The sequence below is a fragment of the Solenopsis invicta genome, chromosome 14 (assembly GCF_016802725.1).
Source record: "Solenopsis invicta isolate M01_SB chromosome 14, UNIL_Sinv_3.0, whole genome shotgun sequence".
In the NCBI taxonomy this organism is placed as follows: domain Eukaryota; kingdom Metazoa; phylum Arthropoda; class Insecta; order Hymenoptera; family Formicidae; genus Solenopsis; species Solenopsis invicta.
In genome coordinates, this window is record NC_052677.1 from 8,318,923 (window position 1) to 8,340,290 (window position 21,368).

At 32.3% G+C, this 21,368-nt stretch overlaps 1 protein-coding gene across 1 annotated transcript; it reads right to left on the bottom strand.

Annotated features, from left to right (window-relative positions):
- Positions 1–515: 515 nt before the first annotated feature.
- On the bottom strand, positions 516–18,773 carry LOC105192860 (UMP-CMP kinase). The gene is made up of 3 exons (XM_011157140.3): positions 18,297–18,773; positions 1,147–1,380; positions 516–902 (listed from the first exon to the last, which is right to left on the bottom strand). Exons 1-3 carry the CDS (start codon positions 18,666–18,668, stop codon positions 852–854), a joined length of 657 nt encoding a protein of 218 aa, XP_011155442.1. The 5' UTR covers positions 18,669–18,773; the 3' UTR covers positions 516–851.
- Between the last annotated feature and the right edge of the window lie 2,595 nt (positions 18,774–21,368).

Consider the following 21,368-nt stretch of genomic DNA (forward strand, 5'->3'; position numbering starts at 1 on the left):
TATCTATTATGTTTATACCTAAATATTCGTCGCGGCCATATGGAAATCGTGACGTCATAAGTGATCTCATTTTTTAGAAAATCGATTTTATGTTTAAAACCGATTTTTAAATCAATTAGTAATAATTCGATTTTAATACAAATCTTTTTCTTTCAAACATGGGTCATTAATATAATAATCAAAGTTTTGATTATTGTTTTTTTCTTACATCTATTATCCGGTGAAAATCAAAAGATACGATAGTGTCTCGTGCCAAGTGATTATACAGGAACATAATAATTTCACGTTATGCATGTCCATTTAAAATTTACTATATTAATACTATATAATTATACTATACTTATAATATTTAAAATTATTTTTATTTCCTAAAATTTAATTTTATGAACTTGATTTTATAAAAAAAAATCTTTAATTATCTCTTCCGAAACATTACGACAGTGATTATATTATTATTTGAAGTTATTTTATTTTGGAAAATTGATTTGAAAGGAAAATAAACTGGAAGTTTGAAATAAAACATTCGATACATTTATAATTTTACGAATGTATTTTACATATAAATTAAAAACGCATGATGTACGTATCTCTTCCATATTTTCTCTTTTGTCATTTCTCGCATTAATACAATTTTTTTCTAACGATTATTAAATGTCCAATCACAATACAATCTAATAATGATAATGCACTGCTTAAATATTTATTCTATAAATATAGAAACTATGCATTTTAACACGCATACTATATATAACATTATATCAAAGAATTTACATTATCGATCGTTATTAACAGTCCCGCAGGATATTTACATATTTCAGATTCCGCAATTGCTGATATTACCCATTATCCATTTACATTGTATCATTATACATCTGCGAAGGAATGTTTAGCCAGTACATAAGCTGCAACGTGTTACAAAAATCGAAATAAAATATTAATACCAGTGATGAAATTAGATAAACCTGTTCTATTCCATAAAATAAAAAATCTATAAAGTGCTATCCCATGTAAAAATGTCTACACTACAAAAATAAAAATTAAAAAATTATACCAAAATTAAACTTGTTAAAAAGAAAGAAAAGAAAGTTAGAATCATTATTATTACCATCCTATTTTAGGAAAGAATTTTGCAACATCTTGAAATACCTCTTCCGGTGTTTTCATAGAATCAACTTTATAAACTAAGCCCTGCCGCTCATACATTTCTATTATCGGTAAAGTGTTTTTCAGGTAGGTCTGATGACGTAAAACCAAGGACTGTTCATTGTCATCACTGCGCCCACTTCCACTAGCACCACGATTCAGGCAACGCCGAGTACAAACTTCTTGACTGCATTCACAGAATATCACGCCTTTCAAGATAACTTTGTCAGACATCACCTGTCAGTAACATATAAAACATGAATATAATTATAATACGTAAGTGCCAACAATAATAATAATTATCAGTTTATATTACGGCTCAAAAACTTTAACATGCTTGAGATTTTCACATATCTCACGAAAAAATAAGTATAAGAAAAGTCTTTGAGAAATTTTAAAAAAATTTATATGAATTAAACACATTATAATATTTTTTTTCGTAAACTCTTTAGTTTCAAGATTAAAAAATATTTTATAAAAAATGAATTTTTATAGACGTTCAAAATCATTGCAAGAAATCGCCGCCCAATTTTTTTTACATTAGAAAAGTATTTAAAGTTTAGAAAGCTTATAATAATTTTTTTGTTAATTTTTATTCGATGATGTTTCATCAAATGCCTATATTATTTCAAAGTAACAAAAAAATATTTACAAACTACCAATTTTGAATTTTATCATTTAGGAAGTAAATATCATAAAGACGAAATAAAAATACAAATTCAAAGCCTTTTTTTTCTCTTTGCATTTTTAAAAACTACTATTTTTTTTCACCAAGAAGGTCGAAAATTGCTAAGAGTCTTGGAAGAAATGTATATGGCCGAAATATATGTTTCAGCAAAACTCTGTGAAACGCCCACTGTGCTGGGATTCTCTAACTCGTTATGACAATTCGGTATCGTTACAGTGTCGTTGCGCAGATATTATACATGATAGAAAAGCTGCGCAACGCAGCTTTTTATCGTTATAGACACATAACGACAACATAACGAGTTAGAGAATCGCACTACTGGGGCCATATTCTATAACTCTTAACGACAACTAGGGATATCGTTACGTATCGTTGCGCAGCTTTTCTACCATGTATAATATCTGCGCAACAACGCTGTAACGATACCAAATTGTCGTCAAGGAATTACAAAATCCCGCTACTGATATCTGACTATTTTGTCGATAATTCACGGAATTGAATCAGCTCTGTCAGTAAAACTGAGTCCCACGTCCTCGAAGACGCATTGTTGCGTGATCTCCAGACATGGCGCAATTTATGCACTGTATAGCAAACGAGAGAGGGTAAAAAACAGGTTTCCGACTAATAACTAAACACCTTGGCTAAAGGAATAAACCCTAACAAAAAATTTTGGTCTTCCAAGCTTGGGGGTTGAAGCGATAGGCCAGTCCCTCATTCATTAAAGCTCTTCCAGATTTATGACACCAAAGCCTCAAAATACGGACAACAAAGAAACAAAAAGAACTTTGAGAACTGAGATTTGGAATGTATAGAGCATAGAGGAGAGCCGGGCTATTCAAAAAACGGGGCAATTCAAAAAATGGAAATATCTTTTTATCGATATATGTTAAAAATTTATTGTAAATACTGTAAACGTGTCCTAATATAACAACGCTGCTACCAAAATTTCGTTGACAACAGCGTCATATTGAAGTAGTAGCAGTGAAAAATGTGTTTTGCAACAGTCAAAGTAATTTCTGACAGTTCAGCATTTCTCGAAATTTAAGTAAAATATAAGATTTTTTTTGAAAACTTTAAATGTATCGCGTTGAATCCAGTTGAATGTATTTGAAACATTTCGTGTTTACTTTTTGCTGTGTGGTGTTTATTTTTGTAGATCATACGCAATAATACGCAAAGTTGACTTTGGGGCTATTCGAAACACCAAACATCGAATCGTCGTTTGGACAATTTTTTCTTTCATATTCGGGTTCTATGTACCAAAATACACAATTTAATACTCAACAAATGTAATTATATAAAATACGAATAGTCTCTGACTTGTTCCAAAAACGCTAAAGCAATAAAATTCTCTATTATACGTTTGTATTCTTTTATTGTATGTAACATTTTCTCATAATACTATATATATATATATATATATATATATATATATATATATCCTTATCTGAATAAAACAAAGTCTTAACAATAACTTTTTTACATTTTTTGATCTTAAAACATAAATTTCAGAATATACCCGGACTAGCTTCGAATTACCCCAGGCTCGGGGCTATTCAAAACACTTGGCACTGGTCGACATTTTTATATGTAGTTCAAAACAAATATATTTTTCTGCTATATCTCTCCTCGGAGACGGTTCGTTTGTCATGTGCTCCGTGAATTTGAAAAACTTTGACCATAGATAAGATATCTTATTATATACACACATATCTCATAATAACGATACATGTAACCGTCTTTACGAAGCTCTCGTTTTCATCCAACTATTAGAGATGACATTATACGGACGACATCACATCAACGTTCCAACTATTGCGTTCCCATTCGCACTGCGAACGTTTTAATTATGTAAATAATTTTATGTTGATAAGAGGCAAGTTAGCCCGAAACGTCCAGCGTTTTTCATTTATGTAAATGTCTAATTATAGAATTTTATTGACATCTTATTTATTCTCGCTCTTATTGGACCTTTTGATGATTAATGATTGTTTTTACACAAAAGAGCACGAATTAATTTATGAAATATATTTTTGTCTTCTATCTATAAAGGCATTGTGAAGAGGAAGGTTCAACCTTTCAAACCGTCCAACTTTTTTTTAATGAATATAAGACTCAAGAGACACAAAAGAAAAAAAAGTGTTCTAAATAGCCTCGGTCTTCCCTATCTAATAAAATCACTGAAATTCTAGTAGAAATGGCAACGTCAAAATCGGATATAACAATATTGTCTGAGACGAAGAAAAAAAGGCAAAACTGTCAAAATCGAGGGGAAATTCACAGCCGGCATTGGTGTACAAAATTTCGGCAGTGGACTGCCGAAAAAAGTAAGCAGTGACCTATAATATTGACGGCATTGTCGTCAGTGGTTGGGGAGTGGTGAGCTCACTTCAGAGTCGGTTTTTCGATCATGGGGTTGAGCACAAAAATTTTTTCTTGCATATTCCGAAAGTACATAAATAAAAGAATATTGTGTGTGTGAAGCTGGCACATCATTTGGTGGAAAATCACTAAACATTGACAGTTCTGAGTTTATTTTCAATAGTTCTACAGTTCCTGATAGATAAAACAAATAGTTCTGGCCTTTAAAGCGAAAAAAACGCATAGGACAAAGTGAGGTGCCAGGTTCACGCAGCACCTCAGTTTGTCCTACGACATTTTCCAGACCGAATTCTTGTAGGATTTTAAAAGATCTATAGTTCTAGATGAGTTCTAGAAAGAGTTCCAGCGTTTAACATAGTTTTTTTATTTTTTTTTTTTATAAAACATTTATGTTATAATATTATATAATAGAGTTCCGTGTACAAAAAAATATTTTTCCTACAGTTCTCAACATATTAAAGCGCGTGCCGAAGAGTTCCGGGCGATTCCGATATTAGTTAATTAACAAAAAATTAATAACTCTCGAAAAAGCCGATTTTTCGCACATATAGGTGAGGTCTTTTTCGAAGAGTTCATCTCTATTAAGCTGGACCACCCACCAGCGAAAATCGAGTTCGCACTAGGTCAAAAATTTAGTACTTTTTAGTACTCTAGTCCGAATTTTGGTGCTCAAACCGTTTAGCAGTAATTAAAAAAAAAAAATGGGGGTGCAGCTTAATGGCAAACTGAACCCCCCATAATAAAAAAAATATATACAGTGGTCACAAACACAAAACAAGTACACTAGAATTTAGTGCTAATTTAGTGCTCAAAGAAACCCCTAAAAAAAAATTAAAAATTAATAATTGTTTAAAAAAACAGCACTATAAACCCAGCGCAGCATTGCGATCTTGGAGAACAATACTTACAGACCACTAAATTTGTATGTTTTCGGTAGTAAAATAACGTGGAAAACGAAAATAATCATAATACAATAGGATTTAAAGTTATTAATAAAATAATAATTATTAATTCCTGTCCGATAGTGCAAAAAATCAGTCCGCTGATCGTCGAATTTGACGCTTGTAAATTATATACTAAAATGTTATTTAAACATCGAAGTATCAAAATATATCAATTTTAAATTAAGTGCTCACTGCAAATTGCTGAAAAATAAATTGTTTATGCGCGGAGAGCACGCGCCGCGCACTAACCTTACTCTCCAGATTGTCAGAAAATTTGGTGCTCGCAAAAATCTTATATCAAAATGTTCCTTAGACATCGTAGTATTATAATAAATTAATTACGACTTTGGTGCTCGATGTCACTTGCTGAAAAATAAATTGTTTTTGCGCGGAGAGCACGTGCCGCGTACTAACTTTACTCTCCAGATCGTCAGAAAATTTGGTGCTCGCAAAAATCTTATATCAAAATGTTCCTTAGACATCGTAGTATTATAATAAATTAATTGCGACTTTGGTGCTCGATGTCACTTGCTGAAAAATAAATTGTTTATGCGCGGAGAGCACGCGCCGCGCAATAACTTTACTCTCCAGACTTTACTCTCAGAGACTTTGGTGCTTGTAAAAATCTTATATATCAAAATGTTGTTAGACATCCTACTTTAGAAATAAATCAATTTCGAATTTAGTACCTGTTGCATGTTGTAAATGAATTTTTCACGTGCGGAGGGTACGCGCCGAGCATAAACAATTTATTTTTGAGCAAGTCATCGAGCACCAAATTCGCAATTAATTTATTATAATACTACGATGTCTAAGGAACATTTTGATATAAGATTTTTGCGAGCACCAAATTTTCTGACGATCTGGAGATTAAGGTTAGTGCGCGGCGCGTGCTCTCCGCGCATAAACAATTTATTTTTCAGCAATTTGCAGTGAGCACTTAATTTAAAATTCATATATTTTGATACTTCGATGTCAAAATAACATTTTAGTATATAATTTTTACAAGCGTCAAATTCGACGATTAGAGGACTGATTTTTTGCACTATCGGACAGGAATTAATAATTATTATTTTATTAATAACTTTGAATCCTGTTGTATTATGATTATTTTCGTTTACCATGTTATTTTAATACCGAAAACATACAAATTTAGTGGTCTGTACGTATTGTTCTCCAAGATCGCAATGCTGCGCTGGGTTTATAGTGATGTTTTTCTAAACAATTATTAATTTTTAATTTTTTTTTAGGGGTTTCTTTGAGCACTAAATTAGCACTAAATTCTAGTGTACTTGTTTTGTGTTTGTGATCACTGTATACATTTTTTTTATTATGGGGTGGTCCAGCTTGCCATTAAGCTGCACCCCCATCCCTTTTTTTTTTTAATTACTGCTAAACGGTTTGAGCACCAAAATTCGGACTAGAGTACTAAATTAGCACCTAAAAAGCACTAAATTTTTGACCTAGTGCGAACTCGATTTTCGCTGGTGGGGGGTCCAGCTTAATAGAGGTGAACTCTTCGAAAAAGACCAGCACCTCACCTATATGTGTGCGAAAAATCGGCTTTTTCGGGAGTTATTAATTTTTTGTTAATTAACTAATATCGGAATCGCCCGGAACTCTTCGGAACGCGCTTTAATATGTTGAGAACTGTAGAAAAAATATTTTTTCGTGCACAGAACTCTTCGAAAAAGTCCAGCACCTCACCTATATGTGCGGAAAATCGACTTTTTCGGGAGTTATTAATTTTTTGTTAATTAACTAATATCGGAATCGCCCGGAACTCTTCGGCACGCGCTTTAATATGTTGAGTACTGTAGGAAAAATATTTTTTCGTACACAGAACTCTTCGAAAAAGTCCAGCACCTCACCTATATGTGCGGAAAATCAGCTTTTTCGAGAGTTATTAATTTTTTGTTAATTAACTAATATCGGAATCGCCCGGAACTCTTCGGCACGCGCTTTAATATGTTGAGAACTGTAGGAAAAATATTTTTTCGTACACAGAACTCTTCGAAAAAGTCCAGCACCTCACCTATATGTGCGGAAAATCGACTTTTTCGAGAGTTATTAATTTTTTGTTAATTAACTAATATCGGAATCGCCCGGAACTCTTCGGCACGCGCTTCAATATGTTGAGAACTGTAGAAAAAATATTTTTTCGTACACAGAACTCTTCGAAAAAGTCCAGCACCTCACCTATATGTGCGAAAAATCGGCTTTTTCGGGAGTTATTAATTTTTTGTTAATTAACTAATATCGGAATCGCCCGGAACTCTTCGGCACGCGCTTCAATATGTTGAGAACTGTAGAAAAAATATTTTTTCGTACACAGAACTCTTCGAAAAAGTCCAGCACCTCACCTATATGTGCGGAAAATCGGCTTTTTCGGGAGTTATTAATTTTTTGTTAATTAACTAATATCGGAATCGCCCGGAACTCTTCGGCACGCGCTTTAATATGTTGAGAACTGTAGGAAAAATATTTTTTCGTACACAGAACTCTTGGAAAAAGTCCAGCACCTCACCTATATGTGCGGAAAATCGACTTTTTCGAGAGTTATTAATTTTTTGTTAATTAACTAATATCGGAATCGCCCGGAACTCTTCGGCACGCGCTTCAATATGTTGAGAACTGTAGAAAAAATATTTTTTCGTACACAGAACTCTTCGAAAAAGTCCAGCACCTCACCTATATGTGCGAAAAATCGGCTTTTTCGGGAGTTATTAATTTTTTGTTAATTAACTAATATTGGAATCGCCCGGAACTCTTCGGCACGCGCTTTAATATGTTGAGAACTGTAGAAAAAATATTTTTTCGTACACAGAACTCTTCGAAAAAGTCCAGCACCTCACCTATATGTGCGGAAAATCAGCTTTTTCGAGAGTTATTAATTTTTTGTTAATTAACTAATACCGGAATCGCCCGGAACTCTTCGGCATGCGCTTCAATATGTTGAGAACTGTAGAAAAAATATTTTTTCGTACACAGAACTCTTCGAAAAAGTCCAGCACCTCACCTATATGTGCGGAAAATCAGCTTTTTCGAGAGTTATTAATTTTTTGTTAATTAACTAATATCGGAATCGCCCGGAACTCTTCGGCACGCGCTTTAATATGTTGAGAACTGTAGGAAAAATATTTTTTCGTACACAGAACTCTTCGAAAAAGTCCAGCACCTCACCTATATGTGCGGAAAATCGACTTTTTCGAGAGTTATTAATTTTTTGTTAATTAACTAATATCGGAATCGCCCGGAACTCTTCGGCACGCGCTTCAATATGTTGAGAACTGTAGAAAAAATATTTTTTCGTACACAGAACTCTTCGAAAAAGTCCAGCACCTCACCTATATGTGCGAAAAATCGGCTTTTTCGGGAGTTATTAATTTTTTATTAATTAACTAATATCGGAATCGCCCGGAACTCTTCGGCACGCGCTTCAATATGTTGAGAACTGTAGAAAAAATATTTTTTCGTACACAGAACTCTTCGAAAAAGTCCAGCACCTCACCTATATGTGCGGAAAATCAGCTTTTTCGAGTTATTAATTTTTTGTTAATTAACTAATATCGGAATCGCCCGGAACTCTTCGGCACGCGCTTTAATATGTTGAGAACTGTAGGAAAAATATTTTTTCGTACACAGAACTCTTCGAAAAAGTCCAGCACCTCACCTATATGTGCGGAAAATCGACTTTTTCGAGAGTTATTAATTTTTTGTTAATTAACTAATATCGGAATCGCCCGGAACTCTTCGGCACGCGCTTCAATATGTTGAGAACTGTAGAAAAAATATTTTTTCGTACACAGAACTCTTCGAAAAAGTCCAGCACCTCACCTATATGTGCGAAAAATCGGTTTTTTCGGGAGTTATTAATTTTTTGTTAATTAACTAATATCGGAATCGCCCGGAACTCTTCGGCACGCGCTTTAATATGTTGAGAACTGTAGGAAAAATATTTTTTCGTACACAGAACTCTTCGAAAAAGTCCAGCACCTCACCTATATGTGCGGAAAATCGACTTTTTCGAGAGTTATTAATTTTTTGTTAATTAACTAATATCGGAATCGCCCGGAACTCTTCGGCACGCGCTTCAATATGTTGAGAACTGTAGAAAAAATATTTTTTCGTACACAGAACTCTTCGAAAAAGTCCAGCACCTCACCTATATGTGCGAAAAATCGGCTTTTTCGGGAGTTATTAATTTTTTATTAATTAACTAATATCGGAATCGCCCGGAACTCTTCGGCACGCGCTTCAATATGTTGAGAACTGTAGAAAAAATATTTTTTCGTACACAGAACTCTTCGAAAAAGTCCAGCACCTCACCTATATGTGCGGAAAATCAGCTTTTTCGAGAGTTATTAATTTTTTGTTAATTAACTAATATCGGAATCGCCCGGAACTCTTCGCCACGCGCTTTAATATGTTGAGAACTGTAGGAAAAATATTTTTTCGTACACAGAACTCTTCGAAAAAGTCCAGCACCTCACCTATATGTGCGGAAAATCGACTTTTTCGAGAGTTATTAATTTTTTGTTAATTAACTAATATCGGAATCGCCCGGAACTCTTCGGCACGCGCTTCAATATGTTGAGAACTGTAGAAAAAATATTTTTTCGTACACAGAACTCTTCGAAAAAGTCCAGCACCTCACCTATATGTGCGAAAAATCGGCTTTTTCGGGAGTTATTAATTTTTTGTTAATTAACTAATATCGGAATCGCCCGGAACTCTTCGGCACGCGCTTCAATATGTTGAGAACTGTAGAAAAAATATTTTTTCGTACACAGAACTCTTCGAAAAAGTCCAGCACCTCACCTATATGTGCGGAAAATCAGCTTTTTCGAGTTATTAATTTTTTGTTAATTAACTAATATCGGAATCGCCCGGAACTCTTCGGCACGCGCTTTAATATGTTGAGAACTGTAGGAAAAATATTTTTTTGTACACGGAACTCTATTATATAATATTATAACATAAATGTTTTATAAAAAAAAATGAAAAAAAATAAAAAAACTATGTTAAACGCTGGAACTCTTTCTAGAACTCATCTAGAACTATAGATCTTTTAAAATCCTACAAGAATTCGGTCTGGAAAATGTCGTAGGACAAACTGAGGTGCTGCGTGAACCTGGCACCTCACTTTGTCCTATGCGTTTTTTTCGCTTTAAAGGCCAGAACTATTTGTTTTATCTATCAGGAACTGTAGAACTATTGAAAATAAACTCAGAACTGTCAATGTTTAGTGATTTTCCACCAAATGATGTGCCAGCTTCACACACACAAGAATATTTTAAGCCTATAATCAATTTCATAATTGCTTTCATTCTGGTAGTTTACTCTTGTACCTGAACGGTGGGGTGCTCACTTCAGGGTCGGTTTTTCGATCACGTGGTTGAGCACAAAAATTTGGTCTTGCATATTTCGAAAGCACATAAATAGGAGAATATTTTAAGCCTATAATCAGTTTCAGAATTGCTTTCTTTCTGGTACTTTACTCTTGTACCGTTAATGTGTATTCGTACTTTCGGGACGATTTTCTGATCGAAGAGATTGAGTACGAACATTTATTTATATATCGTTGGAAAGCACATAAAAAGCACTTAATTCTAGTGTATTTATTTTTTTATTTTATTAATTATTTATATGAGTTGGTGCTGGCTTAACGTTAAGCTGGCACCCCCACCTTCAATCTCATTTTCCTGCTAAACCGCTCGAGCACAAAAATTTCAAATAGGGTACATAATTAGCACATAAAAAGCACTTAATTTTGGCATAAGTGGCGTTTCGATTTTTTGTGGTGGGGGTGCTAACTTAACAGACATTGTTATTTTTAGTATTCTATTGTTTGAAGTTAGGTATACCTATGCATAAGACATCACATAATAATGTGCAATTACATTAAAATGTATAGAATTTTTAAAGAATGTTTAAAATTTATTTTGATTACAAACAAATACAATATCAAGGTCATTATTTTGATTATTTTTATTATTATTTTTAGTGTTCCATTGTTTGAAGTTATATGCATAAGACAGCACATAATAATGTGCAATTACATTAAAATGTATAGATACAGTTCGTAAATAAAATTTTTGGAAGTTTTTTGTATAATTGTGTAGAATACTTCGGAAAAGCTTTAGAATTCTTGTGCAGGCATTGGCGTATGATAATGGGCACGCGGTAGTGTTCATAATTGCATGGCATTGCCTTAATTTTAATATAGGATTGACGGCATTGTAGGCATTGACTAACAATAAGCATTGTCGGCAGTGTACAAAAATGTCGGCAGTGTTTTACAGCAATGCCAAAAATCGGCATTGGTGTACAAAATTTTGGGTTGTGAATTCCCCCTCGGTCAAAATACAAAAAAAATACTTCCATCTGTGGTCGACAGTGAATAAGTATCAACGAACCAGTACTCAAATCTCTCTGCGGATAAAAAAAAATATATAAGATATTTGACAAAGTATAAGCATATCGCTGAAAGAATTATTACGGATACGATTAACTTGTATGATTCGGAAACGGTTGCAATTAGAGCGTACCAACAAATGACTTCTCGCAACCTATCCTAATTAAAAATTTATTCTACGAAGATTTGACATATGTATTTAGGCAATATAATCTTCCGATTATTTTGACAAGAGACCTAAATGCGAGAATAAGTACAAAGACGACGTAGTTGGAAAATATAGAAAAACTTTAAAGAACAACTTCGGAGATTCACTAATAGAACTATGTAACAATTTAATTTGAAAATAATAAATACTTATTTTCCACATAAAGATATTCACAAATTCACGTGAGAATGACCATTACTACGCCAGAAATAAATTATTAATTATGTGATTATGAAACAGAAGTCTGAATTGAAGGACACTGATTGTTGAGTGAAGCGTGGACCTAATTGTCAGATGATGATAGCTAACAAAGTATGTCTCTTTGAAGAAAGGATTAAACGGCAACAACAAATAAATGAAAGTTCAGCAGAAAATAAAATGGTTCGCTAAAACGTACCTTCTTAATCAAATAAAATGTACCTTTTTAATCAATTAAATACCAAAGGCCTATTCCAACGTAGGCTAGGATAGGAAACAAGTCAAGAAAGGAAAGAAGATATTACGTTGTAATCGTAATACGAAAATCCCAAGAAGTTGATTAAGCACACAGCGCACAAAGTTAGGCATAGAGGATGATAAAAGATTCTAACTATGTTAGAAAAATATTACATACAAAAAGTGGCTAACAAATAAATCCTCTCAAAAACAAATAGTATACTAAAGAAAAAATAAGTCACTAACAAGGAAGATTAAGGAGAGGAAAAAATGGGTTTTGGGAGCAAAAATGCATTCATTCAGATTGAGAATTTACCAGAAAGCGTTCAATAAAAGCATGAAGAATTGTTACGCACATTAAAAAAAAAAACGACAGAATGGAGCAATTAATAGTTCGATGCCAATAGAAAAATGGAAGAACCATTATAAAAGTCTGTTAGTAGAGAATAAAATATGAAATCACGATATAGCACCATCTTATAGTACTCATTAATATCACAAAAAAAGAAATTCAGGTTGCGTTATTTAAAATAAAAAATGGGCAATCTCCTAATCCTGAAAACATTCCACGGGAATTGTTAAAAGCAGGCCTATACTCGTTGAACGATTTACATTCTTGATGAATAACTGCTGCCAGCTAATAAAAATACCAATAAAAAAATGTCCATCTACTGACCTTCTATAAAAAAAAAGAGACAAAAAGATCCCAATTACTACAGAAACCTCAATATCTTAAGCACGTTTTCGGAGATTAAAAAGAATAATTCAAGAGAAGGTGGCAAAGAGACTTGAAACATGAGATCGAAAAAGATCAAAGTGGATTTACTCCGGGCCAATCGTGCATGGATAACCTATTTATATTTCTACAAATAATGGAAAAACATATAGCAATGAGAGTAGAAGTACATCTTGCATTTATAGACTTAGAAAAAATATGATACACTATCAAGGGTTAACTTATAAGAAACACGAACACGACAATCTTTAGGTATCGACCAGTATTTGCTAGCAATAATAAAGGAAAGCTATGAAGTCTATAAGCCTGAGCTATTACGAGGATTAAAATCGGTAATCACCTTTCAGAAAGTTACCAATATTACCTGTTGCAGTAATTAAGAGACTAACAATAAGACAGGAATGCAATACGTCACCCATTTTATTTAATCTATACGTAGAAGCAGCCTTTAGAAGATGGAATACGTACTATACGGAGATGAGAATCCCGGTGGAAGATGATTGTTTCGTGGATAACCAAGTTGTACTTGTTCAAGAATCATACAATCTAGAATCTATGATTAAACAGCTGTACAAAGAATATAAGCATTGGAGACTCCAAGTTAGCTTAAAGAAAACAGACTATCTGGTTAATTTATTTGCAAGATTCAAAATATTTATACAAGATGACGTTAAAATTAAACAAGTACTGATCCTATCATGTTGACCTTATGTAACATCACTAAGATAAAATCAAGATCGTATTAATTTTTTTTAAATGACCACTTTTTAATTCAGAATCTAATAACTGGTATCAAGAGCTTTTCAAAGCACTCTAATAAACACTATTTTTCATTAAGTACTTTCCAAGTTATTAAGCTTAAAAATTGTAGTATAATATAACTTTCAAACCTCATAACTCGGAAAGTACTAAATGAAAAATAATTTTATTATAGTATTTTAAAAAGTTCTTGACACCAGCTGACTGAAAAATTTGAAATCTCATAATTTAAATTACGTGGACTCTATAATATGACAATTTTATACTACTGTTTGCTTTTGTATAATCGGAGGTAATTTTATTTAAAAGCAACTTAATACATGTCAACCGGATATTCAAATTTTATTTTTTTTTACACGTTCCATCAAATTAAAAAAAATATCGAATATATCATATGACTTATCTACTGGATTTTTTTTAGAAATGGCCAACTTTTTAGATCAAGAAAAAATGCGATTTGTAAAATTCTAGATTTTTTTAAAAACAGAATTTTCAGTAAAAAAAACGACAAAAAATTAGAGCTTATGTATATGGATACCTTTTATAATCATGAATTTTTGTGTAAAGGTTAATTTAGATTCAACGAAAAAAAAATATTAATAAAAAGTCACATTTCTTGCTCGATATTTCAAAATTGTGGGAATCTTTTGAAATAAAACTTGGCATAAAATTGTCTTTTATCTAGGTGGATATTTTGCTTCTATATAATGATTGATTACGCATAAAATCCAAAATCACCTCTATTAAGCTGGACCCTCCACCAGCAAAAATAGAGTTCGCACTAGGTCAAAAATTTAATGCTATTTAGTGCTAATTTGTTACCCTAGTCCGGATTTTTTTGCTCAAGCCGTTTAGCAACAATTAAAAAAAATGGGAGGGTGCAGCTTAATGGCAAGCTGGAATACAAAAAAATATATACAGTAGGCCCTAAGCAAAAACAACTACGCTAGAATTTGTTGCTAATTTGTTGCTCTTATATAACGCCAAAATAAATATAAAATTGTTTCACAAATATCAATATGCGTAGAGCTCGCGCGCCGCGCTCTATCATTCGTCACCTGATCTCCAAATAATTTGGTGCTTGCACTGTATTATACTAAATGATAGTCAGAAATCCTACTATTAAAATAAATGCAATTAACAATATAATTATTACTAATTATAACTTGTAAAAAAAATATTCGTTACGCAAGGCGCGTGCTTTCCACGTACAAAGTAATTATTTTCAATGAATTGAAGCAAGCAACAAAATCCAAAACGTATTTCTTTTAGTAGTAGGATGTCTAACGATCACTTAGTATATGATTAAGATTTTGTTGCTCGCTTCAATTCATTGAAAATAATTACTTTGTACATGGATAGCACGCGCCTTGCATAAACAAATATTTTTTTACAAGTTATAATTAGCAACTAATTCTAAAACCTATTTCTTTTAGTAGTATGATATCTAACAATCATTTTAGTCATTTTAGATTTTATTGCTAGCTGTAACTTGTTGAAAATAATTACTTTGTGTGTGAAAAGCACATGCCTCGCATAACAAAATATTTTCTTTACAAGTTATAATTAGCAACAAATTCCAAAATTGCATTTATTTTAGTAATAGGATTTCTGACTATCATTTAGTATAATACAGTGCAAGCACCAAATTATTTGGAGATCAGGTGACGAATGATAGAGCGCGGCGCGCGAGCTCTACGCATAATAATATTTGTGAAACAATTTTATATTTATTTTGGCCTTGTATAAGAGCAACAAATTAGCAACAAATTCTAGCGTAGTTATTTATATATATATATATATATATATATATATATATATATGTGTATGTGTATATATATATATATATATATATATATGTATGTATTTTTTTTTTAGGGGGGTCCAGCTTGTCATTAAGCTGCACTCCCTATTTTTTTTTAATTGTTGCTAAACGACTTGAAGAAAAAAAATCCAGATTAGGGTAACAAATTAGCACATAAATAACACTAAATTTTTTACCTAGTGCAAACTCGATTTTCGCTGATGGGGGATCCAGCTTAATAGAGGTTCCAAAATCATTCTCCTTATTACGCTATACCCTTTATAAACAAAAGAATCGATTCTTTAGAAGATCAATTCACAATTGCTCTAGTCTGTATACAGGGTGTTCATTAATGATTGCACCCACTTTTTACCATAGAAGCATGATTTACCGTATTTCTAACATATTATTATATTAGAAATAACATATGCATGCTCCTATGGTAAAACGTGGGGACAACCATTAATGACCACCCTGTATATCATTGCCTACATTTAGGACTGTATTCCAAAACCATATTGAGAATCTAAAAACCTGTACCATGTATGACGTAAACTATAGTTTTTTAATTACTGTAGTACAGCTTTGGAATTTAATCCATCATAATTTTCAGCAAAAGGCCAATCACACTATCTCTAATTAGATTAATCGACCAATTAAATTTAAGAATAATCAACTGTAAAACTTAAAATTCATCGTATTACTTTGTTTTTCTTGTTTATTTCTGCAAAAATTATTATTTTAGATAAAACAATACTTTAAATTAATAATTTAGTAATTTTAATTAAAACTGAGTAAAAATTGGATAATTTTATTAAATAAAATAATTTAAAAATTTTGTTAGAAATAATCAATTTGAAATTTTGTAGTTGTCTATTGCTAAATTTAATCAGCTAATCAAGCTAACTGAAAATGATGACAGACCTAAAAGAGATCATCAATAATCACTCAGTGATTTTTTAATAATTGTTTCTTGCCTTTGGTTCTCCGTAAGATAAATGGAGAAACTAATCATAATAAAGAATCACACTGATCACTTAGAAAGCTACTTTATCTGTTGAAGGTCGATTGTATCACATAACTTAGATGAAAATTACAAAAATAAACACATTCACTAAATGTTAACCAATAAAATTATATTCTAATAAATTTTTTGCATTAGTAATTTTTTCTGTTTTCAAATTGTATGGTATATGGAATTTTCTAAATATTTAGTTTTTACAAACAATAATTCTTTAAATAATTTAATCTGACAAAAAATATTCATCTTTAAATCAATACACAAATAAAAATCAAAGTGAAAAATAGAATATATAGAACAAATAGGTCAAGACACTAGATTATCATGGAAAGATAACGTAAAAAAAAATTTTATACAAAATGTTGTCGAGCTAGCTATCATATGATAATATATTGACCTTGAATGATCTTGTCACATCAAGATCACCTTGAGTTTTTTTAAACAGAAACCCCTATTTTTTATTGTAAATTCTTATAACCAATAACAAGACTCTTTTAAAACAGTATAATTAAGTTTCATTAAGCAAAACTATTTGAGATATGCCCAACCAAAGTTTAATATTAGCATTATCCAAGATGCACCATGCAAAGAACGCCCAGTGACATTCTCCAAATCATTCAAGGGCAAAACAATATCATCATATTATGGGAGGTAACTAGGTACTCTACAACTTTTGTATAAAAAATTTCCAAAAATCTTTTCAAAATAATGCAATGCCCTGACCCTTACGTTACATCCTATTGTGGACCAATTTTTATATTGCACTACTACTGATGTGTATAATTTAAGCTATGTTCTGATATATTGCCTGTGCTAAAAATTTATAATTCATATTACCATTATATGTATTATTACATATGTATGTACACTATAGTATAGGTATACTATCCCTATAAGCGCTACAATATTATTTAATATTAATAGAAATTGATTATATGTATACTCTTTTGATAATATTATATGAATATTATATAAATATTATATGAAAAGTAAATAATATTATTTATTTCAACATTTTAAATTATTGGAAATATTTTTAATGTAACAATTACAAAAAAGTTTATAAATATTTTACACATAATTCACATTAATTTTTTAACTAAAATAACATTCGTAGAACATTTTCATAATATTCCATAGATATTGAAATAATATACCATAAATATTATATAAAGCAGACATATAACATTAATACAATATTCCTACAATATTAAAATAATATTAAAAATATTTAATAATACTCTCAGAATATTATTTTAATATTATTTTAATTTTTAATAATATTCGTATAATATTCTAGAAACATTGTAGCGCTTATAAATATATACTATATTGTATATTAGAATATAGTACATATTATTACATACTAGATTTTCAGTATTAGCAGTGAATTTCAGAATGCAATCCTATTATTATTAATTTGAAAAATTCTAGATAAATAATAATTTAGAAGTTGATGCTACGTTAACAATACTTTTCTAATTTTTATTATAGATAATTGAAAAAGATAACATTCATTTACGATAAAGATAATAATAAAGATAATACAAATAACATATTTTAATATAAAAATAAGATAAAGTTATTTTTTTATTTAAATAATTATCTAGATAATTTTATACAGATAATAGTGGCAACACTAGTAGCGAACATAGTCCTAGTATCAAGAGACAAAAAAATTTCTGATAATTAATTTGAAATCTCGAGTTTATCTAACACAACATAAATTCGAGAGCAATACCTGAGATGAGGCAATACCTTAGTCCAACCGTCAAGATTATCCTGATTCCTGGGAAAGCCATCAATGAGGAAGCGGCGGTGTGGGTTATCGGAAATTTGCATGGCGCGGTCGATGAGGCTGCAAGTGATCTCCACGGGGACAATTGTGCCGTTCCTAATATGCGTCTCGATGAGCTCGCCATACTCCGAACCGGGCTTGACGCGTTCCTCGCGCAGCAAGTCGCCGGCCGATAGATGAGCGTAACCGTAATGCTCGACAATGTAGCGACAAAGAGTACCCTTGCCGGCACCCGGGCCGCCCAGGATAAACATCACCTCCGGCTTTTGCGTCGTGACGGCAGACATCGCGTGAATACAACGTCGCGCACCGGCCGCGAGAGCCCGTAACATGTACAGAAATTCGTCGCAATGTCCATATGCACACGTTAATCAGTCCAACCCTACCTCGCATGCACGCGGCAGTTATACTAGCGCCATTTTTAAAAGACACATCGTCGAAAACGCGGAAAACCGTGATCTTTCAAATCAATGATGATCGAAGTTCAAGTTTTTAAGGAAGTATTATCTATTCAATCCCTGTAAAATAAATTAAAATTAGAAATGTATTTATACTTTAAATAAACTTATATAAACTGTGTCTATAATATTTTTATTTTACAAATTTTTATAGTTTATTTGTTTTATTTGTAAGTAAACTAAAAAATTTTTGTTTATTAAAAATTATCAAATTATAGTTAATATGACGTTCCTCAAATCTCAGATCTCAAATCTGTCTTTGTGTTGCTTAGTATACGTTACCATATAAGAGACAAAACAGATTTGAAATCTAAAAAACGTTTATAATCGATATTCATACCGTTTGTTTTCTGTTCCTGAACTCCCTGAATTAGTGCACTTAAAATGAAATAGATATATATTTGAAAGTTAGTGAAAGCAAGAAGGAACGTTCCAGTGCAGTCTAGTGCAGGAATAGAAAACAAGCCTATAGTCGATTATTCTTCTATAAATCGAAAACACACACCTTCCATAACCGTAACCATAAGACGAACCTTAAGAATTAGCCAATCACAGTCAAGAATTAAGAAATAAGAATCTGAATTCTCGACTGTGATTGGCTAATTCTTACGGTACGTCTTATGATTATGGAAGGTGTGTGTTATAGCCTTTATAGCTTTTAATCCCGGTCAACAATAAGTGTACTAAGCCTTAAGTCGTAAAAAATTGACCAATCATAGTTGAATATAAAAAGAATAATCGACTATGGTTGGTCAATTTCTTACGACTTAAGACTTACTACACCTACTGTAGACCGGGACTTAAGGATTGGTTTATAATAGCCGTTACAGTAAGAAATTCACCAATCATAGTCGATTTTTCTTCTATAAATTGACTATGATTGGCTAATTTCTTACAATTACAGCTAATATAAAGCAACTTTAAGGTTAGTTTATAATGACCGTTATTGTAAGAAATTGGCCAACCAAGTCAATTTGCAGAAGAATAATCGACTATAAACCAACCTTCTCTAAAAAGATTATACTATAGAGGAAAAGAGCCCGTCACGAATGCATAAGCTAATAGAAAGAGACAGGAAACGAGATGATCCCCACCATCCTTGTTCAATCGCGCAAGTGCTGTTGATTTTCGCGGTCAAGTGGGGAGGATGTGTGGTAAAGTACAGTGCGTTGCATTGATGCCTGAGGTACCAATTTTAGGGACCACGTTTCTTTCTTGATTATTTTTATGTTCATGACTGAATGCTGCGGTGATCGTTGACGGCAGCATTTGGTCATAAACGTAAAAATAACTAAGAAAGAAACGTGGTCCTTAAAATCGGTACCCCAGGCATCAATGCAACGCACTGTATGTACACCCAAGGACTTTGATTCTGTCCATGGGGAAATTTTTCAAACTGAAAAGTCGCTATCTTTCTACATACTTAATGTTCATGATTAATGTAACAACCAATAAGCTCTAGTTGTTTCATTAATCATGAAACGCGAGTATGTAGAAAGTGGTGACTTCTCAGTTTGGAAAATTTCCCCATGGACAGAATCAAAGTCCTTGGGTGTACACTAATTCAGGGAATTCAGGAACAGAAAACAAACGGCATACACCATCTGTTTGTTTTCTGTTACAGGGGGTCTATCATGTAACATTTCCCCTAGGGCGGAAACGTGAAAAGTGAAAAGTTTCACGTGAACTGCACGATCGTGTACAGTCGTGTTCATTATAGTTGCGACACTTTTTCTTAGATGCGTTTCTGAACGCGCAACTATAACGAGAGCTGAGGACATGATTGGTTCTTACTTGTGGATCCAGCCAATTACGTTCGCCACTCGATGAGCAAGGCTACATTCCAAAAACCATCAAAGAAAAAGTTTCGCAACTATAATGAACACGACTGTACACCCAAGGACTTTGATTCTGTCCATGGGGAAATTTTCCAAACTGAGAAGTCACCACTTTCTATATACTCGCAGTTCATGGTTAATGAAACAACTAGAGCTTATTGGTTGTTACGTTAATCATGAACTGCGAGTATGTAGAAAGTGGTGACTTCTCAGTTTGGAAAATTTCCCCATGGACAGAATCAAAGTCCTTGGGTGTACGATTCCACGGAATCATAGGCTTGTTTTCTGTTCCTGCACTAGACTGCACTGGAACGTTCCTTCTTGCTTTCGCTAACTTTGAAACATCTATCTATTCCATTTTAAGTGTACACTTATTTAGAGAGTTCAGGAACAGAAAACAAACGGCATGTAACTCACTCATGAGCGGAAATATGAACTTTTTCACGTGAACTTTTTCGCCATCAGCCATGATGGCGAAAAGGTGAAAATTTAGGGAATTAATAAATTGTATGTATTTTGAAATAAGAATGAAAGTGTGGTAACAGTGTGGTAACAGTTTGAAGAGGTATTATTGAAGAGGTTAACCTTTTTGGTATTGCATTGCGTTGATAGGATAAAGTAATACATACATAAATAAAAATAATGCTTTTGTGATGTAATTAGGTTTGATATTTATATTTGACAAATTGATATTTTGATAATTATATAGAATGAGGTTTCATCAAATGCAAATTTA